General features: G+C 38.1%; 1 protein-coding gene across 6 annotated transcripts; it reads right to left on the bottom strand.

Annotated features, from left to right (window-relative positions):
- Positions 1–435: 435 nt before the first annotated feature.
- On the bottom strand, positions 436–24,664 carry LOC137990401 (uncharacterized). Of its 6 annotated transcripts, XR_011121376.1 has the most exons (5): positions 24,568–24,664; positions 18,011–18,032; positions 15,989–16,010; positions 6,169–6,330; positions 4,268–4,602 (listed from the first exon to the last, which is right to left on the bottom strand). XR_011121376.1 is itself a non-coding variant. In XM_068835684.1 (4 exons), exons 1-4 carry the CDS (start codon positions 7,273–7,275, stop codon positions 4,205–4,207), a joined length of 519 nt encoding a protein of 172 aa, XP_068691785.1. In that variant the 5' UTR covers positions 7,276–7,290; the 3' UTR covers positions 436–4,204. The 6 variants fall into 6 exon arrangements, 2 of the variants coding, with proteins under 2 accessions (XP_068691785.1, XP_068691784.1); XM_068835684.1 differs by lacking the exons at positions 15,989–16,010; positions 18,011–18,032; positions 24,568–24,664 and adding exons at positions 436–4,231; positions 7,104–7,290 and having other exon boundaries at positions 4,445–4,602; XR_011121375.1 differs by lacking the exon at positions 18,011–18,032 and having other exon boundaries at positions 4,270–4,602.

The raw sequence follows: 24,664 nt of genomic DNA, 5'->3' as shown, positions 1-24,664 counted from the left end.
TTGTATGGGAATCCGATAGCAAATAACTTCTTCCAAAATTAAATTTAACACAGTTTGTGAATCAAAACGTTAAAATACTAGGTAGAAGATTGTATTCACCAAGTTTGAAGGATGTAGCAATCCTATAAGTCGCTGAGCTATTTTTTTTAAATTTTCCATACATTTGTCTTTAATTTTTTTTCCCGCGAACCGCGTCTAGACGTTTGTCTACCCATGCAGCCAAATTTACAGACAAATGTGTGGAAAATTCAAAAAAAATAACTGAGCGTCTTCTAGCCAAGCTACATCCTTCAAACTTGGTGAATACAATCTTCTACCTAGTATTTTAACGTTGCGATTCAGAAATTGTGAAAAATTTAATATTGGAAGAAGTTATTTGCTATCGGATTCCCATACAAACACTGTAATTTCTGACTGCTTTGCCTACCCGTCAAGATGGCGTCGAAAACCGTGATAAGGCCTATTCTTCACTTGGTAAGTTTTCGTCTGGCAGTGTGAAATAGTACAATATACTTCCCTTTGTGGTCCTAATGAAAAAAAAAAATATTCCCAAGAGCCTCGACTTGAAGTCTGTGTTTTGCGCTGAATTCTAAAATATCGAAATTGGTCAACTCATGTGGAGTCGAAAGAGCAGTCTTGTTGGGTGATTCAGAGTAAGAAATATCTTTAAAATGGATCGTATCACGCACTTTGACAGACTTGATAGCCGCCTCAGTGACGTTTTGACATCTCTCGCAATTTTCCGATCTTGTTCAGTTTTTCGTTATGAATGGCGGCTATCCATGGCTACAATTCCGGCCAAAAAGATGGTGACACCAACCCATAATACAACCCCTCGCCCCCCGTATCAATGTTGATAGGGCAATAACTTTGAGCATTCATGAAAAAAGTTAATAGTTTTTCCTACCGTCTTTGAAAAGTGGGGAAGGGGTGAACTGGGGGCATCAAGTGTCACAGAAATTTATAACCGAGAGTCCGAGATTGTAGCTATGGATAGTAAAGGCAGTTGTTAGTATCTATCGCACTGGAGAGGAGAAGCCCATAGAAAGATACAAAGCAAGGGTTCAAATCAGTGAAGATGACAAATATTCTGCTTCCTTCAAAAGTATTTTGATCGACCTACTTGGCTTCAATGACCAGGCCAAGAACTTTGGCTTGGGGTCGTTTGACCTGAAACTTTATGGCATACTAACTCAACAACAACTGGAACTGGAATTGCCCTTCTTGCTTGGCTCGGAGGGGAAAGCGAGCTAAACGGTAAGTGGCTTTAAAAATCAAATACGGTAAAACGAGTCAAAAACAGAAAGCACGTAAATCGGCATTTGCTTTTGATGTGTTTGCGGGTAGGCTCAAGATGTCAGCTATATGTGGTTTTAATTTCGCTAGTGTCAAGAGCACTGGACTTGAAATAGCTTTGGGATAAAATAGGTCGTAAATGGTTTTAATCCATGAGCCATATAACTGAGTGAAGTATGATCGTCCTCCAGAGTGTAGTCCTAAGAAGGACTGGCACTAACTGACGTTTCGACAACCTGAGAGTAAGTCATCATCGATCAGAGTCAAGTGATTTTTGTAACGTCAGTAAGTGGTATAAATACTCTGGTCGTTGATCTGATTGGTCAACCGAGTCGTGATATTATTGGTCGTTCTTCAGTTAAGCCGTGTTGTTATTAGCTGTGACTGAAGACTGTAAACGGTGATTGGTGCGTCATAAGTCAAATGTCCGTAGGTGTATATTTAGTAAATTTTAAATTAGTTGATTTGTCTGTTGTTGATATTGTCAATAAGCCGTTTGCACCAATCACTTGCTTTATTTCTTAGACATTAAAAGTTCCAAATTTCAACGTCCCGCACGCAGTGCAGTCAGTACGGGACTGATATGTATTTGTGGATCAGATAAGTTTCATTTTTTGCCAACCGAGAATGTTCCTTATACTTTTCATGATTTTGCCATGCTCCACACCAATGGAAATTAACTATTATATTTTTAGTTAATTATCATATTCTAATGTAAAACAATGGTAATTAATTATCAAAATTTCAGATAATCGTCATGAGAGCAAATTAACCGTTAGCCGTAAAAGGACCAAAATTTTAACCGTTAGGAGTAGAAATGCTTAAAATTTAACTGTTAGCCGTAAAAGCCACAACCCCATTGGGACCCTCTAATAAAGAGCAGTTAGTTTTGCTGGCTTTCTGGAACCCTCTACCCGATAGACTTTTTTATGTCAGTCGTCCGAAGAGATACATTGCAAAACAGGATGTCCCAAGTTTAACGTTAAAAATGTTGTGTCCTATTTGTTGGAATGTAATGTGACCAGTCAAACGAATTTCTCGTTTGAAGGACACACTGACTGCGCTATGACAAATGGCGACGAAGCAAATGAAATCCAAGGAAATGCAGTAACCGAGAAGACGGGGGAAAAAGCGGGCCATAGAAGCATTTACCAATGAGGAGGTTACTCAACGCAAATCGTAACTTAAAATCTGACTTGTGTTGTTTTATTGGGAAGGTTACGTATGTTGAGGGGAATATGAGCGGGAGATATATCGATCTATTGCATTGTTTTACTGCCGTAAAGTTCGGATAGTAACGACCCCCCGTAAGCAACGCGGTTAAAAGTTCGTGGCTTCTAATAAATCCCGAAAATAGCAACTCCTCGGAAAATAGCGAGTTCCCCAAAACGTGACGAGACTAAGTTTTCTTAAATTATGTTATACACATACCGAATACCTTTATTGTTTTCCAACCCATAGTCTTGTTTTTTTTTTTTTTTAAGTTTTCAAAAATATCTTCGTACAGTGACAAATTGGTCACGACGAGGCACTTTACAACAAGGGGAAGCCTTAAGCCATCATTCGTCCCTGACATCAGTTCACTGATGGCACAATGGAAATGTATAATTTCGTATTAAGAACAGGAACGTTTCTTCAATTAAAATTGAAAGCTGAGTATATACTGCAGAATAAAACATTGGTGTGCCATGGACTAAAAGCGCTGAGTTTAGCTTTTCCCCCTGAGTGAGGGAAGAATTCGATTTCCTCTACAACGGCTGATTCACCCTAGCCTGTGTACAGCCGCCCGCTCTCCTCAAACATTAGAGCGGGCTTCTGAACACAGGCTAATTCACCCATGCGATAGTTCGGTAGGGCATCGATGCCTATTTCACTGTCCCTGGTACTAGAAATGGGCAGTGTAACAACATATTTCACAAATGAACGGACGGGCTCAATTCCCTCTCCTTTGTTTACTTTTATATTCTGAAATACTTATTTTATTACTTTTTTACAGTTTTCTTGGCATCCTAGCATGTACTGCCAGGGGCCTAATCAGCCTCATCAACCCGAGTTGAAAGAAAATTACCTACCTACATATCATTGCTTTTGTTTTTTGTTTTTTTTTATGCGCCGATCAAATCGAAACTCCCGGGCAAACCATGGGTATTTGACTATCTTCTGTGCCCGGGGAGTGGGGAATTTGACCTTTGCCTGCGTGGGGTGGAGAAAACTGAACCGAAAGTGTCAGTTTTCAGATAATGTTTTTTTGCGAATGGCCGAAGTCGCTAACAGATATAAAACACGTGTTTGGATGAGATGGAAATTAAAGGAGGAGATGTAGCATTTGTGAGCGATTGGCTCACGAAAAAGATCTTCAAAAGGTCTCTTTTAAAGACGGCCGGAGCCGACGACGATTGTTCTTTAATAGGGTATGACAGACAAATCCTTCAAATCCGACGATAGGGTAGGGCATTTGAACACCATTTTGGCCTGCATGACGGGGTGGGAATTTGAATGATCCAATCTTCAAAAGTTCAAATGCCCGGGCTTTGCCCGGGGGGATGGGGACGTTGAACTTTCGAGTTGATCGGCGCATTAGCAGAAAATATTTATTACTTAGGTATCACTATTACATACTTTCTGTTTATAGAAATTAGAAGAAAAGTGTAGTTTTTTTTTTTTTTTTTACTATTATGTTGTTTATTTTTCATTTCGGAAAAAAAAAAAGCTTGGGCTAGCTTTAATTTGTTCCATGGTTTTTGTTTCCCAAAAGTAACGAGCCCCAAAGGATGCTAATTCCGAAAGTAACGAAGGTCTCTTTCATCGGAAATTAAAGGTATTGTTATCATCTATTGAATTGTTTCAGCCCCACACTCCCCTGGTACAATCGAGGTCGTCACTCAACGTTTCAGACAGTAAATAATAATCAGGGGATAATATCTAATTTATTCCCCTGAAAAGAACAAAGGAAACCGAGCCAAGGAACTGATAAGTTAATGCGTGGATTCATTCATAAGCATGATGATTTTGACGCGTTTGTGGTGGAAATTGAGTACAATTAATATTTGTTCTTACTGCTACCGAAACAAACCCTCGGTGCATTCTCGTACCAATCTACTTAAAGTTTTTGGACAAGGAAATTAGAAAACCATTTAACGATATTTACCTGGAATTTCTGCGGTACAATCCACATCCAAATTCCCATGGTCTCGGGGTCAAGTTCATGTCCGAGAGGAAAAACCTCTCCCTGATCAAACACTTCACCTATGATGTACGATTTCCCTTTTCTACAAGGACCGGCAATGGACACCACACACACGGGACCTGCAAAGAAATGAGAAGTACATTTATATGTATGGATCCCATAAATCCGTGGTTGCAAACTCAGTACATCCGAGCCGGGAAAAAGACTGATTTGGTGACAGCTTGTTGACTCAAAGCTAAATGTGTAATGGACCTTTGTGATAAAACGGCACAATAAGCTCAGCACATGTCCGGAGCTTTATGCTATATGTTGTTCTTCATTATCTTTGTCAATTACTCAAATTCGGTTTTCCGACGTCATATTTAAGGTAAATGAACACTTTCTCGTAAGTGATTAATTAACATCTGCAGCTGTTGTCTAAATATTCTTTGTTTGTCCACCCAAATTTTGAATAACCATTGTAAGTCCCAAGAAAAACTGGAAACAACGTCTTCTTCAGAATTGGGTGGACAAGCAAAGAGTATTATTGTATTTTCCGCTTCGGGTAATAGAGATATTTAGCATCACGTTTACGTGAAACGCGAACGGCAAAAGTGACCACGTGACCATGATTTTTCCGGCCATTTTACGCGTTTTACCGGTGACCGCCAGCCGTTTCTACGTGAAAGTTGGCATTTTCGCGTTCGCCGTTTAAGCAGAATTTTCTTCTCGCTTTTCTTTTGCACAACATGTTGTTTGTGGACAAAATGAATCCCAAAACCATTTTCCAGTACAAACATGGGAAAATTACGTTTTATGGTTATATCGTTCATAACTGATTCGTTAGCGCAATTTTCTTCCGGAGGTTTCAAATAACTGGTGCATAACTTCATTATGGACTTTGTTTTGCTGCTTTAAAATTAGCCAAGAAATCATAATCTCTTAAATAAGCCCAATACTTGGGATCTTTTGACCTAATTGTTCTGAGAATGACTAGTTAAAAAGTGCATTTTTTCGAGAGTTTGGGAATTCTGTGCTGGCTTGATGTAGTGACAGGCCACAAATGACCATGTGGAGGAGTGGCTACGAAGACTGAAATGGCGAGCAAGTCAACTATTTGAGCGAGTCTCTGCATCTCCAGGATGTTCGCGGAAGTGTTCTGCCAGTTTTCTCCCTGTTTCACCCCTGTGGATCTTTTTTCTCAGTGCACAGGTTTTGCAATAGCTGGCATTAGAAGAGATGCATATAAGCCGGTCGGGGATTTGGACGCTATCGTTACAGTCCTGAGATTTTGTGGACCTTTTGGATGAAAGGCAAAGTCTTCAGTTGCATTGTGCGCTCGTTTAATTCGACAACGGCCTATCTACTAACGTGCACTACATTGTACAAACCTCCAAATTTCCGCCGTTACCTGCGCTACCACATCCAATCCTCTCAACCAAAACACATCCTATATGCCACTAACTAGGCTGAGATTTCTTACGTGAACACGGACGCCAATTTATCCATATCAGAATTCCCACGGTTTGGAGGAACGGGAGAACTTGGCTAATTCGAACTGGGGAACAGAGGAACATGGACAATATATCTTAGAAAACAAGGGTCCCCCACCCCTCCCCCGAACTTCCCCGGAAGGGCCTCATAACAACAAAAAGGGTGTTTGCCATCTCTCTTCGACTTCTAGGAAAGATACTCATAAAACATACCTTCAATAGTTTTAAGTTGCTCAAGTGCTGATTTAGTGACATGAAGGCTGGAACGTTCCTTATCTTCGTCTTTGCTGTACTCACCGGTCTGCTCGTTCCATTTGCAGTTGTTGGGAAGACACAACGGAACTGCACAGCTGTTTACAGACATTTTGCAAATGCCTGAAATTAGATTTTCAGATATCACAGGTTTTAGTTCGATTAGCTGGAACTAACTAACTAGTAGCAATCTCGGATTATTGAAGTGCGCTCGACAGTCGCTTAGCCTGTTTCCGTAGGGTGCCTGACTAGAAAACAAAGCATGTGATCATGTGGTAATTTTTTCGGACCACCTCCCCCCCCCCCCCCCTCCTCTAAAAAAATAACCCTCTTTCAAGATTTTAACTTTTTGTTATTATTCTCTGTTATTCCCCTACTTCACGTTACTGTGCTCACTACCTTTAGATGCACGTTCACGGCTAACCGCAAACGGAGGTTTGAGGTTTGCGGTTTGGCGTTAGAAGTTGTAACAAGTACAAAGCTGCGGAGGCCGCCACATTGAATTTCCTCGATGCTCAGCGTTGATGTTTCGGTCAACGGAATAAATAAAACCACGGCTCTTTTTTGATTCTATAGTTCACATGAAATGAAAGATAAAAAGTTGCTTTCTATTTAAGCCCTGTTCATACCTGGGATAACGTAACTTCTATGCCATAAAGAGCTGAGGTAAATTACTTACGTGAAAACCTACCTTCCGCCGTTGAAAACATCAAAACTTACCCTCGAACGTGACGGCAAGCGCTAGTCACGTGGCTTCCAGCAGTTTGAAATTAGCCGTAAACGTGGATCTAAAGGACTCTAATATTTACAATCCCTATACTACAGAGAGCTGTTTATAACAAAACACAAATCAAAGGAAAGGGAAGGCAATTTCCGATCTCCTAGTTATGACTTGCCCAGAGCGTATGGCATTTGGCCTATCATTGGCATCTTCCTCATCTGAATTGATGAATGCAAGAATGACATCACTTGAGTCATCTTCTCCCCCAGAGTCAATGGCATTACTGTCATTCTCATCATTGTCACTTTCATCCGTTTCACTGCCGTCAGCGCATGCCCTTTTGTCATTTTGTGTCAATGTCCTGGTATTTCTCTGTGTTGTTTGGCCAGCTCTGAGGGGATTCTCCTGCTGCAAGCATGAATGTCTAACAGTTGCCCTTACTTTCTTACTCTTGCTGCTCTTCAAACGCTGCTTTAAGCACTTGTTTAGTTCTGGAACACGTAGCTTTTTAAGCCTCATTACATCTTTGCAAAGCTCAGTCCAAGGATAATCCTCATATGATTTATCTTTTGCCTCCCTTCTTTCCCTTGTCTTTTCTTATGCTCTCTCTTTTCTTTTAAATTCCAGCACTTCAAGATACTGATTTGACAATAAACGTTTCTCCAGATACAGCAACGCAGATGAAAGAGGATCATTCCAAAATGCGCAATAATGGCGAAAGCGACGAATTGTTTAAGAAAAGGTTTACAGCTGAACGATCCAGGCGGTTTGATATCTTACAAGCAAAATAATTTCCTTTCTAAGTGCGGATGGCTGTTCAGAAAGGGCGAGTGAGTTTTCCAAGACAGGGTGCCAGTTAAGGCGATTCCCTTGTTTTGCACCGCGCATCTCATACTGCGCATAACATTGCGATCTCGGAGATGGCGGCGTTTCGCACCGGCCATCTGAAGAGAGGCAACAAAGGCCGCTTTTGCTGTTCAAGAGCTTTTAAGTGCAATCATGATAACTCTTCTCAGTTAAGAAGGTGTTGTTTTGGACCTCGCCCCAGTCCTTTCGCGAAAAATGATCATTTTGAAGCCGAAATTGCCTCTTTGCCATCCATTTATCATCGTGTTGCGAAGAAACGACCAAGGTGACCCCCCATTTTAAATGGTTCTATTTACTTGTAATAGGTACACTGAAGACATATTTTAAGGAGAAAAAAAGTTGGATAGTACAAGTTGTACTATTTACCTATAAACGACGTGAAACTGAATTAGAGCCTGACACTGAGTGCAAGGTGATGACTGTAGCGGTCCAATTTGCTTACATTTCTTTGCAAGATTGAGTAATTTGATTACAGCCCGGAAAAATAAGCAGGTTCAAGTTTTCATTAATATTCAGTAGCTTTTTCTACATAACAACAATTTTTCCGGTTGATCTATAGTTTCGAACGCTTCTCGCGAAATTTGGTAATAAAATTAAAAGAAAAAAACACGTAGAATAAAGAGTATACAGCGTGAAAATAAGCAGGGTGACCCCATCTTTTTATAGCACTTTATAAATTCCCTGTGTATGAATATCAATTTTGCCAAGTTTGAAAAAAATCTGGATAGTACGTCATTTTCATGGGAATTACCTTAAAGCCCAGCGTTGGAAGAAAACCGGCTGAACTTGTCCATCAAAGAGCACAGAGGAATGGTGGAAAAGTTGAATGTCAAGTTGAAAGATGTGAAGGAACACGATTCCACTCTCTTTCAGTCCAATGGGCTTGCTTTAAAGCGGGGTGAAGAATTTGCCCACAGTTTCAATGTAAAACAAATGTATAGAAGCTAAGTTGACGAAGGTCACCCAGGACATGGAAGCACTAGAAAATATAAAGGGAAGCTATAACAGCATACTCAAGAGCATACTCAAACAGCACATCAAGAAAAGGAGAAGAAAAAAAGAAAACCGCAGAAAGTCAAATGAAAGAAAGAGGAAGCAGACTGAAAACAACATCTAACGAGTTTATCGAGTCTGTATTTGAAACCCGCTAGGAAATAGTCTTCCGCAATGCCTTGTGTACCCTCCTAGGCTGGCTGTCCCGGAAGAGTGTATTAAAGTTGAGGATGTTGCCATGTGGTTATTTAGACGAGATGGCCCATATATCGCACAGCTCTTGGAAGGGAATTATTTCATCAACGCTGCAAGAGGCAGAATCACCACCAACCTTCACCTTCATGTACCCTGAAGAGTACTCTCTGACTGAAAGCATTGCTGAAAGTGACTTTCACAGCAGCACAAGCAGCGATGAAGAGCTCGACGACAGTGAAGATGAAGATGAGTGCCAGTAAAAGTGGCATTAGAAAGTAATGTTCAGTGTCTGTTTAAAGTTCTCTTTAGTGGCTACAAATATTTTTTGTCGCCAAACGTTATTTTAACGCAGAAGAAAAGTTTGTAATAAATTTGTATCCTGCTTTCTACGTTTGTTCTATAGCAATTTTTTTTTGATATTGAAACACGCCATTTCAAAGGTTTACTAAAATATTTCACGTGACCCTCCCTTTTTCCCTTTTGTTTTTTTTGGGATGCCCCCCCCCCCCCCTCCCTTCCCCAAAAGCCTTCCCCTCCCCCCCCCCCCAAATCCCACCATTTTCATAAAAAATGAACGGTCCCTAATCTACGAAAAGCGGGTTCTCTCACCGTGACAATTACTTCCGCTCTCAGTTTGCATTTCAGTTAGACAGGAGTGATTCACAATTTACAAACTGAAGGGGCTGTATTGTCGGATTCAGAAATGGGTTCCTCATAATTACGTGGGGTGCCAAAGGCAGCCACTGTGAAAATTGGGGCCTGTTCCTTTTTGTTTTCCTTTATCGTAGTCACAAATGAGCATACACTACTGATATTAAATTAGGCTCCGGTCGGGAAATCCAATTTTATGGCGTTCAGTATTTTTAAACTCCCTTACGGCGAACATCCACACTTGCCTCGGCTTTCTGGCATTCTAAGAGCGCGTTTGACCACTCGGCCATGGTGACGGAGTTCTAACATTGAGATGACAGAAAAAATTTAATTTGGAATCATTTCCGCCCGGGATGATTGACACAGTATTAAACCTCACATCTCAAAGTATTTGATAACGTGGACAGATGATTTATCTTTGAGAACGACAAGCATTAAAAGTAAGGAGAATTTTTCACGTTATTTCTAGATCTTGCTTTGTTCTTGTGTGTTCCACTTTAAACATTATTTTCCATAGAACAAATATTCCAGTCGACCTGTATCTTTCGAACCAGTTTGTTCAGTAGTTTCGACGTAGAAAGAAGATAACGAAAGAGCCTTCAACGGCCAAACAAAATAAAAAATGAAATTAAGTTTTGTTAAAAAAAAAAACTATCGTGGGCAGAGTGACTTCGCCGTGGTGCCCCATCCAAGAATTAACTCGATTCGAACGAGCTTCACTTGATGTGACACTTACTCTAAGTAAACATCAACGATTGCGATCTTTTTGTTGAATTCCCACATATCTTATCGTCACAGATGTATCCTTCGCCTCGTGAGTTGCTAGTACAAACACGCAAGCTAAGGTAACTTGATCACAGGCGGCCGCTAAAATTGATGTCACTTTTACTAGTACAACCAAAAGTACGACAGAAAAATTGAACGTGGCAGAAATCTCCTAAAGTGTTTTTCGCTGATGGTAACTTCTTGTATTCGCGGCACAAAATTTATGATGTTTTCATCTCGCAAATTTTGTTGCTAATGGCAAATAGTTTTATTTTCGATCGACACTTCCTAAAAACTTTGTCTTGCTTTTCTTAAAAACTGTAAATCAATATTTATTTACTTTTGCATCAATATTTGTATTGCATAAAGCAGACTAACAAAATATGTACCTTGCTCAGATCACATTTTTGTGCGTTAAAATAGAATTTTCTTAAACTTGAGGTGAAAAGGAAGTTGTAAGGGCACTTGAAAATGATCAGCATGTCAGCCTTGAGGCCAATGTTTCTCGATTTTCTTTTATTCTCTTGTATTTTTCCGGGTTTAGTATTTTACTGAATCACATGTCTTCTCAGGGGATATTCAGCAAAGATATCTACCATGGCACTATAATGATTTACGATACCAAAATAATATTGTCTTCTATTAGAGCTATACATATTTATTTTACGGAAAGACAAATTGAATCTCCTGAAAAAGAAAACGCAACTTAGTCGACAGTTAAGGAAAAAAAAAAAAAAAAACAGTCTGAAGTTATTGCAAAACCAGACGACCGCAATGCGTACCTATTTTTTAAAACACCCCGTATCATTGTTGTTATTGTTGCCCCCGCAGGGATTTCGCCCAGAGGCGAAATCCCGAGGAGGCACCCTAGTAGCTCGCGCGTATATTAAGGACAGTACTTACAGTTCAAATATGCAGTGAGTATACTAGAAAAATTCTCGATTTGCTCGAACAGGGGCCGCGAGGAATCGGTAGGTAATGATGACGTTTCTATTGTTTGCGCCCGCAAGTACGAAATGGTTAGGATGACGTAATCGAGAAAAATCCCAAAGGGAGTTTCTGAGAGTTTGTGTATTGTGACATCACAATAAACAGGGGTAGCAGTTAATAATCCAAAGTCCCTATTTGGGGGGTGCAGAGTATTGTGAAAGGAAGCGCATGGTTTAATATTTTGTGTCAGTCGCATCACGGCGTCTGTTCTCGCGGTTGTCACGCTGAAGAGCAGCTGATTTTAAGGTGAGAAAAACTGAACTTATATATATATACTGTGGGAAACAGACAATTTTTTTAAAAGACATGTTTCGGCATGCTTATGCCATCATCAGTTAAATCAGTTCCTAAGTGTGAACAGTTATAAAGTCTACAACATGACGTAGTACAAGAGCGGGTACTATTTACAGCGTGACACCAAACATCAAGGTGTAAACTAAAACGTGAGAAACGTGTTGTAATGTTGCTGCAATTTGACAGTTAGGTTTTCACTTCATTCAAAATTAAAAACATGGTTAGTGTTAAAGATCGTACTCCTGTTGCTCCAAAATCCATGGTAGTTTACTAATTTTCTTGTGCGGGTTGTAATTCCCGTTATATTGGCGAAACTAATCGCCACTTTTCTACCAGGATAAAGGAACACACGGAAAGCGATAAAAACGCGCATATTTTTAAGCATTTCAACACATCTCCTTTATGTAAGAGCAAATACTCCCCTTCGTGCTTTAGTATTCTGGATTCTGCCAGCAACTCAATTGATTTAAAACTCAAAGAAGCTTTTCATATTAATAAGATCAAACCGGAACTTAACAAACAATTGCAGCATTACAACACTTTTCTCACGTTTTAGTTTACACCTTGATGCTTGGTGTCACGCTGTAAATAGTACCCGCTTTTGTATTACGTCATGTTGTAATAATTTTTTCATCTACCCGTAGACTTTATAACTGTTCACACTTAGGAACTCATTAAACTGATGATGGCATAAGCATGCCGAAACATGTCTCTTAAAAAAGTTGTCTGTTTCCTACAGTATTTATCATACTTGCTACTATTGCGACCTTATGGAAATTATATATATATATTTGAGAAAGCGCTGTTATTCGACCACGAAAGCATAAGATTCGTGTTCATCCGAAATCTAGGCTCGAGAGACGCTTGGTAAGCGTACTAGAAGTTGAAAAACTTGACAGTCAGGCGTTCATCATTAGCTGCACGTTTATGACACTGAAGGCTATTGAAGGCAGGGCGGTGGCTCAAGTGACAACAGATAAGCACTCTTCTTTTAGTCTGTATAGTTCTAAATTAGGACGTGACAGAGGCCAACTGGAAAACATGGACTGGACTCTGGACTGGACTCTGGACTGGACTCTGGACTGGACCCTGGACTGGACTTTATTAAACGAAGTTAATATTTAACCACCCTACTGACATAAGGGAGACATTTTTTGTACAGGGCCACAACGACTTCAATGAAGATAAACTTGGTATGTAAACGTAGAAATACAAGTTAGCTGAGCCGAGAGTATATCGAGAAACAATTAATTATGAACATGATATGTGTAGGATATTTCTTATACACTTTTTTTGTATTTTTTTACATTTTTTGGAGAGACTAGCGTTTTTGTCTGCGAGACCGCGACTTTGAGTTTTGATTGCGAGACCGAGAATTAGATCCTAAAATGGCTTTGCAAAAAAATTTGAGACACAGAGACGTTCGGGAACGCTCAAAAACCGAGACCATCCATTCAGAGACCATTCATCACCCCTCAGGTGATAACGAACAATGATTTGATTGGTTAGATTTAACCTGTGTACTTCTTCAACAAAAATTAGCTACTATAAAATTCGAATTGTTACACAAATCAGGAATGCCAGGTCACGATTGTCAAGTTCTAAAATTAAAGATATGCTGCCAATCAATAAAGAAGATTATGTTAAAAAGATGAAAGCAAATGTATTTTTCCTTCTCAGCTGAATACATTTATTATTTCTTTTTCCTGGCAACAATGTTTTGGTATTTGCCACCCCCTTTTCCCATCCCATAACTTATCTAGCGTTGTGTTTGAAGCGGACTACATTCTTAAAGTAGCACAAGCACGAGATAGGATCGCGTGGCGACATTACATTGTTACGTGATGACTTTAAACTTTCACAGCGTTTACGCAATCATAGCCAAGCGTACAAGTGGCGGGGTTCGTAAAGCTGCTTCAATTGTAGAAATAGTGGGCAAAGCGACCACGCTTAACATATCGAATATATTGAATTGGACAACATTCCTTATATTCTTTAGACAGCGCACGCATGAGATATATCGTCGACACAGTATTCACGTAATAGTAGCTTGACTTGATTGAAAGTTACTGGGCAGCATTGTTCGATTTTTCGTTTATGTTCCCTTTGAAAAAAACATCCATTCTCATTCTCATTCTCGCTGGTTAATAATTAAATAGAAACGGTTAATCATTATATTATTGGTTAAATATTAACTTCGTTTAATAAAGTCCAGTCCAAAGTCCAGTCCAGAGTCCAGTCCATGTTTTCCAGTTGGCCCGTGACAGATGCTGTTCATTAGTTTTGACAGGATTCAGTCACCAGAAATTGGCCCCTTATTATCTTTTTCCACATAAACAGATTAATTTCAGTCTCAGTTTCTGTGTTTAATATACCATATCAACATATCACTGTTGTTCAACAAACAATGATTAATGACCTTTGTGATTAAAACGGTTTGAAAGTATATATATGAATATAACAGCTACATAATGCATGAGCAGTAGCACAAAGACATTCAATGAAATATTTTGAAAGTTATTGTAGGTTATTTTCTTCCAAAGGCAGATGAATGAAGCACTCAGTTTCTAGCTACATGTTGTAATGTAGCACAGGGCCAAACAATTAGTTTTTTAAAGTTATTGTTATCTTTTTGCAAAGACAATCGAATGAACACTGAGTTAGTTATAGCCTATTACACCATTTTACAAGAAAACCAATTAGTTATCTTTCTAATTAAATCAGTTTTCTGTGAACATGCAAAAAAAAAAATGTAACAGTACCTATTGTAAAAGCAATAGCACAAAGGATCTAATTAGTTATTAATTAGTTATTAAAGTTATTGTTATCTTCATGCAAACACAGTTGAATGGGACACTTAGTTTCTCTGTTACATATATCCTGCTACATCATTGTTACACAAGGAATAATAATGATCGTTCTGATTAACACAATTTTCTTGCCACTGTGCAAACAAAAATTATATATAATAGCCATATTTTGCATAGGCAGTACAGTTCCGTTTTGTTAGTTATACAATATTTCTACCAATTTTTCAATTAAATAACACTAGATACAGTAATATTATCACTAAACTATATCCCATAATAAACTTATTTGTAAACAACGGCGACTTCGTCGATTTTCCATACTCTGTTCCTTCCAAACATCCTATTGCCTTTTCCGCCTTGCCTTTTCTAGCCTGGATTTCAGACTATTACTTCGACTCATTTTCCCCCTGACAGAGTAAAAACAACTCAAAGTAATCGTCTCAACTTCAGGCGACACCTTCTCTGATCTGAGTTAAAAGACTATTACAACATTACAACAGTCAACACATACGGTATCGACTATAATAATTTGCAAATATAAATAATGCAGCACTTTGCATCGCGGGGGCAGCTGTAGTGTCAACTATTACTAGTTGTTAATGTGAGATTTTTCAGAAACTTAAGAAATCAATATTCAGTGCCCAGTTGACTTTTATGTTGAATTACTAATCACTCGTATGACCCATCTCTTCTCCGTTGTTTTGCTTTTTGTTTTCTTTTTTTATTTATTTATTTTTTTTGCACAGACAAACTTTTTTTCTCCAAAGCTAAACTTTCTACTATTTTTGTGGGTGATGCCAGCAAATAAAATCGACCTCCCTCCCCCTCCCTGATTTGTCGCATCATCTCTCACTCGGTTTCCGAGAAATAAGCATTCCAGGTAAACAAGTATAGGAAACAAAGCTCGGGCATACGTAGAGAAACGTTTACTTGCTATACGGAGCATGCGTCGTATTGATTGGCTCAAAGGTCGAACGAAAGTGAAAGTGTTTACAATTTCTTCTCCCGGAAGCCGCGGAAGTAACTTTGGAAAGGATTAGAATGAAACTAGCTGATTTCGCTTTCAGTTTTCCTAGTCATTACATTAATGTCTTAGCAAATGATTATTTTGCGTTTATAAGATACGGAGGCATTTGGCCTCTCTGAGCCAGGTATCCGACGGTAAAGTCTTGCAAGCGCTAGCTAACAAATCGTCTACTGAAGCTTGGCTTTCACAGGAATTTCAAAGAGTAGTTTCCGTCTTCCTTTTCGGTATTCATCGAAACGTGGACACTCCGTATCTAAACGAAGCATTCATACACATCAACTTCGTTGTTAGTCACACTTCGCTACCTCCCTATTTTAGCCTTTGAAGCGAGTAAACTATCCATTCTTCGAATGGCCTCGCGACTTTTACTCAGTTTTACTCCCTTATTCATCTTAATAAAAACCACATTGACTGAGAATACTTTTAAAAACTACTTAGTAAAACAAAATGACAACAGAAGAAACTCACCTCGACTTAGCTGATCAATGACCTGAGGACGGAATGAAACAAAAAATTGATCGACCGCAAAAGATAATCATGACGGGACTTTCCCCTTTTCTGAGAAATACCATCATCAGAAGATGTTTCAATCTCCTATTTCGGATGCGCCGTAGTCATGTGGTCTCCGTTAAATTCTTAGGGAGGGGGAGCCAAGTCGATTTCATTTGCTCGCATCTTGCACAAAAATAGTAAAAATTTTAGTTTTGGAGCAAACATGCTCGCCTGCGTAAAAAAATGAAAACAAAAAACCGAACAACGGAGAAGAGATGCATCTTACGAGTGATAAATAATTCACCATAAAAGGCAACTTGATATTGATTTCTTAAGATTCTGAGAAATCTCATTAACAACAACAACAACAACAACAACAACAGGACGTATTATAAAGTGTTGCTGTTGTTCAGATTTCCTTCCTGTAGCTCTTTTAATTAATTAACCCTGAATGCAGACTAAAGTGTTTTTCGCTCATGGTAACTTCTTGTATTCGCGGCACAAAATTTATGATGTTTTCATCTCGCAAATTTTGTTGCTAATGGCAAATAGTTTTATTTTCGATCGACACTTCCTAAAAACTTCGTCTTGCTCTTCTTAAAAACTGTAAATCAATATTTATTTACTTTTGCATCAATATTTGTATTGCATAAAGCAGACTAACAAAATATGTACCTTGCTCAGATCGCATTTTTGTGCGTTAAAATAGAATTTTCTTAAACTTGAGGTGAAAAGGAAGTTGTAAGGGCACTTGAAAATGATCAGCATGTCAGCCTTGAGGCCAATGTTTCTCGATTTTCTTTTATTCTCTTGTATTTTTCCGGGTTTAGTATTTTACTGAATCACATGTCTTCTCAGGGGATATTCAGCAAAGATATCTACCATGGCACTATAATGATTTACGATACCAAAACAATATTGTCTTCTATTAGAGCTATACATATTTATTTTACGGAAAGACAAATTGAATCTCCTGAAAAAGAAAACGCAACTTAGTCGACAGTTAAGGAAAAAAAAAAAACAGTCTGAAGTTATTGCACTACCAGACGAACGCAATGCGTACCTATTTTTTAAAACACCCCGTATCATTGTTGTTATTGTTGTTAATGAGATTTTTCAGAAACTTAAGAAATCAATATTCAGTACCCAGTTGATTTTTATGTTGAATTACTAATCACTCGTATGACCCATCTCTTCTCCGTTGTTTTGCTTTTTGTTTTCTTTTTTTATTTATTTATTTTTTTTGCACAGACAAGCTTTTTTTTTTCAAAGCTAAACTTTCTACTATTTTTTGGGTGATGCCAGCAAATAAAATCGACCTCCCTCCCCCTCCCTGATTTGTTGCATCATCTCTCACTCGGTTTCCGAGAAATAAGCATTCCAGGTAAACAAGTATAGGAAACAAGCCCGGGCATACGTAGCGAAACGTTTACTTGCTATACGGAGCATGCGTCGTATTGATTGGCTCAAAGGTCGAACGAAAGTGAAAGTGTTTACAATTTCTTCTCCCGGAAGCCGCGGAAGTAACTTTGGAAAGGATTAGAATGAAACTAGCTGATTTCGCTTTCAGTTTTCCTAGTCATTACATTAATGTCTTAGCAAATGATTATTTTGCGTTTATAAGATACGGAGGCATTTGGCCTCTCTGAGCCAGATATCCGACGGTAAAGTCTTGCAAGCGCTAGCTAACAAATCGTTTACTGAAGCTTGGCTTTCATAGGAATTTCAAAGAGTAGTTTCCGTCTTCCTTTTCGGTATTCATCGAAACGTGGACACTCCGTATCTAAACGAAGCATTCATACACATCAACTTCGTTGTTAGTCACACTTCGCTACCTCCCTATTTTAGCCTTTGAAGCGAGTAAACTATCCATTCTTCGAATGGCCTCGCGACTTTTACTCAGTTTTACTCCCTTATTCATCTTAATAAAAACCACATTGACTGAGAATACTTTTAAAAACTACTTAGTAAAACAAAACGACAACAGAAGAAACTCACCTCGACTTAGCTGATCAATGACCTGAGGACGGAATGAAACAAAAAATTGATCGACCGCAAAAGATAATCATGACGGGACTTTCCCCTTTTCTGAGAAATACCATCATCAGAAGATGTTTCAATCTCCTATTTCGGATGCGCCGTAGTCATGTGGTCTCCGTTAAATTCTTAGGGAGGGGGAGCCAAGTCGATTTCATTTGCTCGCATCTTGCACAAAAATAGTAAAAATTTTAGTTTTGGAGCTAACATGCTCGCTTGCGTAAAAAAATGAAAATAAAAAAACGAACAACGGAGAAGAGATGCATCTTACGAGTGATAAATAATTCACCATAAAAGGCAACTCGATATTGATTTCTTAAGATTCTGAGAAATCTCATTAACAACAACAACAACAACAGGACGTATTATAAAGTGTTGCTGTTGTTGAGATTTCCTTCCTGTAGCTCTTTTAATTAATTAACCCTGAATGCAGACTAAAGTGTTTTTCGCTGATGGTAGCTTCTTGTATTCCCGGCACAAAATTTATGATGTTTTCATCTCGCAAATTTTGTTGCTAATGGCAAATAGTTTTATTTTCGATCGACACTTCCTAAAAACTTCGTCTTGCTCTTCTTAAAAACTGTAAATCAATATTTATTTACTTTTGCATCAATATTTGTATAGATCATTTTCACGTGACGTCATCACCTTCCAAAATCTAAAACTAAAGATCCACCAAAGTTTTTATCCTCATCAGGCATAAGAGGCGGACAAGTGTCTTATTTCTTTATCTTCTATAAGATAACAATTTCTTAGCGTTTTGCACTGGATAGTGTTTGATTTATTTTTTTTATTGCGTGACAGTGAAAACGATCTATTGCATAAAGCAGACTAACAAAATATGTACCTTGCTCAGATCGCATTTTTGTGCGTTAAAATAGAATTTTCTTAAACTTGTGGTGAAAAGGAAGTTGTAAGGGCACTTGAAAATGATCAGCATGTCAGCCTTGAGGCCAATGTTTCTCGATTTTCTTTTATTCTCTTGTATTTTTCCGGGTTCGGTATTTTACTGAATCACATGTCTTCTCAGGGGATATTCAGCAAAGATATCTACCATGGCACTATAATGATTTACGATACCGAAACAATATTGTCTTCTATTAGAGCTATACATATTTATTTTACGGAAAGACAAATTGAATCTCCTGAAAAAGAAAACGCAACTTAGTCGACAGTTAACGGAAAAAAAAAACAAAAAAACAGTCTGAAGTTATTGCACTACCAGACGCCCGCAATGCGTACCTATTTTTTAAAACACCCCGTATCATTGTTGTTATTGTTTTTAATGAGATTTTTCAGAAACTTAAGAAATCAATATTCAGTGCCCAGTTGACTTTTATGTTGAATTACTAATCACTCGTATGACCCATCTCTTCTCCGTTGTTTTGCTTTTTGTTTTCTTTATTTATTTATTTATTTATTTATTTATTTATTTATTTATTTATTTTGCACAGACAAGCTTTTTTTCTCCAAAGCTAAACTTTCTACTATTTTTGTGGGTGATGCCAGCAAATAAAATCGACCTCCCTCCCCCTCCCTGATTTGTCGCATCATCTCTCACTCGGTTTCCGAGAAATAAGCATTCCAGGTAAACAAGTATAGGAAACAAAGCCCGGGCATACGTAGCGAAACGTTTCACTGGCGAAAAATGTCTGATTGGTCGAGGCCTTGTCATGTGACTTCAATACCTCAAATCAAACATGGCTGCCATTCGGTGTTTGTTAGATCAATTTTATCAGATCTCCGTCGACGAAAAAGACCCTTTTTCAGGCCAGTAAAACGAACGAATGTTGACTGCATAGTGCGTTTCTATGCCAGCGAGATTCTCTTTTAAGCCAACAGGGCTACGAGGGAAATTTCTTTAAAAATTTCAAGGTCAACGCGAGTCTCGGTTGCTAATGTTCGAGTGGAAATTCGTTTGTGTAGCTTACCAGCTAATGGATTACCATCTTGATTTCAAGTCATGCGTTTATCTTTTCAAAAGTGGAACAAAAAAGATACCACTAAATTTCCAAATGGTTTCTCTTCCAACTAAATAGTTACACACTGTTTCCGCGGGGTCCCGCATCTAACAGAAAATGTTAGGATTTAAGCATTTTTTTTCAAAATTAAGTTGTTAAAATTGCCATTCAAGTGGTCCATAGAGGAAAATTTATTAAGATCGAGGGGAAAATTAAGAAAATGTATTTCAGTCGTTCAAAAATAAATTTTAAAGTGAATTTAGCTGTAATAATAACCATGTCATAGCACCTCATAATGGGTACACTAGAAGGAAACCTTTTAGTTGCAATTATATTTTATAGTTGTTACAAGCAAAATGCCAATTGTTTGCTTTCCTCCAAATTATAGAAATAAACATAGATTAGGTTAACTCTGAATAGCCAAAACAACAATATTTGATTCAGAAGTCCAGCTTACTAGCAGGGAGAATTTTACTGTAACAAAATATTACTACAGCTAATAATACGCTTTCACCACATTGTAGTGGGTTAGTATGACAACAAAAATACTTAATCAGGAATTGATTTTATCTTCCAGCAATAAAACAGCAGGAGGATATAAAATTAGGTATTTTCAAAGTTTAGAAAACTTGTTGAAGGTGATTCAGTGCCACCCTCCAAAACTTTTCACAAATTTCATGCTGGCCTACTAAGTACTTCCAGTACAACAAATTATCTAACCTCTCTTTGCGGACTCTGGTTGCAACACAGCTGCCTCAATAATTTTAATCCCCTTGTATTAGATTTAACTTTTAGAAAAACCACAACTTCATATTTCCGTAATAATCGTTCAAAGACATTGGGCAAAAGCATACAAAGCTACATTTTAAAGGGACATAATCCTATGTTGCAGTTTTCTGGATAAGACTTCACAGATACCTTTCCATATGTAAAGAGGTCCCATGATTTATGAGTCAATTAGTCAATGAGTCATGAGTCAATGAGACTCACAGTCAATATAGCAATAATTTATTGATCAAGCCTAAGCCCTCGTTTCAGTGATTAGGCCTAAGCACTCTCTGAAATTTTAGCTTTCATTTTATGGGTTAGGGTAACTGCACTTACTCATTGACTCATTGACTCATACTTAAGACTCATATGTAAAAAATATTTCAACATTAGATGCAATGAATTTTTAGCAATTGCTGTAAATAATAGTAAGCATTCCTACCATTTCAAAAGCTGAATAAATTAAAGTTGAATGCAGTAAGTGTAAGAAGTAAAAAAACTAGTCCATTTTATTTAAGCTGTAATCAATTTCCATCCTTGCTTTAGTCCCTGGATAGGGTTAAACAATGGTGGTGACGTGAAAAAACTACCCCAAGGGGGTACTGCTTATGATACTGAGACCAAACAGCTGGCAGAGTTGCTGCAGTACATTTAAGGCTATAAATCTGAAAAATGAATGGAACTGTAGAAAAATTTGGTAAGCGAGCAAGTAGCTTTTACTTATGAATTGTAAAATGCCAGTCATTTGTCAATTTAGAACTGGTTCCCCTAAGGGGTCAGATTTCTTTAGCCTACATCCAGAAAACAAGATTCTGTTACCTTTAAGGGTTGTTTAAAAAAAAAGACCCCTCCTCAGCAAACTGCATCCTCATGTTTGGATTCTCATTGATTTAATGACTTTAACGATATTATGCAAATTTGTTCTACAATAATACTCAAATACCATAAAAGTATTTTTCACCTAACTCTTTTGCAAAGTTTACTCCTTGAGCTACCTGAGCTTCAACTTTGATACTTTGTTCTAAAAGCCAAAGCCGTTGTATAGCAATGGTGGAGGTGATGATCAGTCACTTTGTTTTGGTTCAAATGAAGAAAGAAAGTCAAAGTAATGATCGCACTTAACCCTTTCACCCCTAAACCGGCCATAGTTGGTATTTTACTCTGTCTAAAGCCAGAGTATTTTGCTCTGTCTAACACCAGACGATTTTACTCATCAATGGGGAACCCCATGGAGTCAACAGTCTTACAGTACTTCTCAACATAAAGAAAATGAATTCTGTGGACTTGAACATTCCCAAAAAGAAATGCCGTATATTCCAAATATGGTTGCGTAAACTCTTTAAGATTTACCTGCTTCAGGAACTTCAAATCAATGAATATTTTGAATATTTTTCCTGAACTCCTGCAAACTTTGTACACTTTTTAATGTAAAAAATTTGGTTTATCAACAGAGTTGATAATGTAAATTGACCACTGTACAGAGATTCTAAAAGCTGACTTTTCGAGCGTTAGCCCTTCCTCAGAGCGAATCGACGAAGGGCTAACGCTCGAAAAGTCAGCTTTTAGAATCTCTGTACGGTGGTCAATTTACATTATCAACTCTGTTGATAAACCAATTTTTGTATACTACTTCCCCACCGACGCAGCACCACAGTTTCTTTAGAAATTACCCCTTCCCTCACACTTTTTAATGGTTTGCCCTTTAAAAGTAACATTCAGAAATAATGCAAATACAACTGAGGCTGTTTTGCATTATCTACAAGACAAGACAACAATATCCTTTATTCAAACACAATCAATAGTAAAGCAATAACACATGCTTGTGGGGTCATGTGCTAGCTATAATAAAGATACACTACAGGGAATAAAAGCTTAAAACTAACTATGTGACAGACATAGGATATCTACACATAAGGGATAAGAAAAATAAATAAATTGCTATCCAAAATATCATATTGCAAATACACCAAAACGTAACGGTTGATTGACAAGTTCCTTTTGCAAAATGGTAGAGCATGTTTGAAGTCCAGCAGGACCAAGATGAGAAGTTATGATAAAAACTTTAAACATATTTTTTACCAAAATTATTTTACTGCCATCAACCTCAATGAGACCTTATGCATGGGACACTGTTTCTAGCTGCAGCTCCAAATCACATAATATATTAATAAATTTTGCCATGTAAGAAAAGAACAAACATGTGGGGTGTAAGCAAAAAACGTCCAAGGCAATAAAGCTTCCTTTCAGCCTTTTCAGGAACAACTATCCACTGTCAACCATACTTGACTCAAAACAGAATTTCCTTGATCCAACAACACATGACAGTCCCCTAAAACCAAAATTACATCATTAATGCTTCCAGAAAACAATAGTCTAAAAAAAAATGAATCTGTAGATACCTATATACATCTGTACCTACACTTCTGTTCTTCCAAACATTATTTTAACTAACATGGATTTTGATTTTGATTTTGAACTCAAATTAATTGCAAATCCATAACTTGGTAACTACTTGAACGCAAGGATCGTTGAGTTGTGACTGCTAAAAGGTATAATAACCTGGACATTCACCAGAAAAGGGAATATAAATGACCTTAAAAGCAGCTATTTAAAATATTTGATACTAGGGTTACGTTCCGAATGAGACAATCACATTCAAAATCAAATTCATATCTGATCGAATCATTGATCATTCATGTAGAAGTGCCGATCGTAAGGTGTAACGCAGAAAAAAATAACCTTCACGTTGAACAATATTGCCATTTCCCTGCCACCTGGTACAAGCCAATTCACACATGAACGGAAACCTTAGGAATCCTCCTTTCTGCACATTACAGTAACTTTTTGTACCCGGTGGCAACAAACTTTCCACATTAAAAATTGCGCAAAACACTCACCTGTTTCGCAGCTCTTTTCCCACGAAATAAAATTTTCCAGGAGCAAATTTTCCGAGGATGCTGGTTGGATTGGACTTTCAAACGATTTACACAACATAGACGTTCTCTAACAATACATTCCACTTGAAACTGGCGTTAAAACTAGCCTTGATCGCTCTAAAAAGAACGGAAACCAACAAGCTACCGATTCTCAAACGCCAGCCATTTTTCTGTTCTTCTCGGGAGTGCTTTTTTCACGAGAGCCAATGATAGTCCCGGAAACGCGTCACGTGACATATCGCGCGACTCATGCGCAGACATTTTTCGCCAGTGAAGCGAAACGTTTACTTGCTATACGGAGCATGCGTCGTATTGATTGGCTCAAAGGTCGAACGAAAGTGAAAGTGTTTACAATTTCTTCTCCCGGAGGCCGCGGAAGTAACTTTGGAAAGGATTAGAATGAAACTAGCTGATTTCGCTTTCAGTTTTCCTAGTCATTACATTAATGTCTTAGCAAATGATTATTTTGCGTTTATAAGATACGGAGGCATTTGGCCTCTCTGAGCCAGATATCCGACGGTAAAGTCTTGCAAGCGCTAGCTAACAAATCGTCTACTGAAGCTTGGCTTTCATAGGAATTTCAAAGAGTAGTTTCCGTCTTCCTTTTCGGTATTCATCGAAACGTGGACACTCCGTTTCTAAACGAAGCATTTATACACATCAACTTCGTTGTTAGTCACACTTCGCTACCTCCCTATTTTAGCCTTTGAAGCGAGTAAACTATCCATTCTTCGAATGGCCTCGCGACTTTTACTCAGTTTTACTCCCTTGTTCATCTTAATAAAAACCACATTGACTGAGAATACTTTTAAAAACTACTTAATAAAACAAAATGACAACAGAAGAAACTCACCTCGACTTAGCTGATCAATGACCTGAGGACGGAATGAAACAAAAAATTGATCGACCGCAAAACATAATCATGACGGGACTTTCCCCTTTTCTGAGAA

Source organism: Montipora foliosa, unplaced genomic scaffold (assembly GCF_036669935.1).
Source record: "Montipora foliosa isolate CH-2021 unplaced genomic scaffold, ASM3666993v2 scaffold_88, whole genome shotgun sequence".
NCBI classification, from domain to species: Eukaryota; Metazoa; Cnidaria; class Anthozoa; order Scleractinia; family Acroporidae; genus Montipora; species Montipora foliosa.
The sequence above is the reverse complement of the archived record's forward strand: the minus strand, read 5'-3'. Positions and strand labels throughout refer to the sequence as shown.

Coding starts and splice junctions, on each gene's coding strand:
- LOC137990401 (XM_068835683.1), bottom strand. CDS start 7,275: ATGACAAAAGGGCATGCGCTGACGGCAGTGAAACGGATGAAAGTGACA. Junction 6,331..7,103: donor CCAAATGCCATACGCTCTGG/GCAAGTCATAAC, acceptor ATCTAATTTCAG/GCATTTGCAAAATGTCTGTA. Junction 4,603..6,168: donor GCAACTTAAAACTATTGAAG/GTATGTTTTATG, acceptor ATTTCTTTGCAG/GTCCCGTGTGTGTGGTGTCC.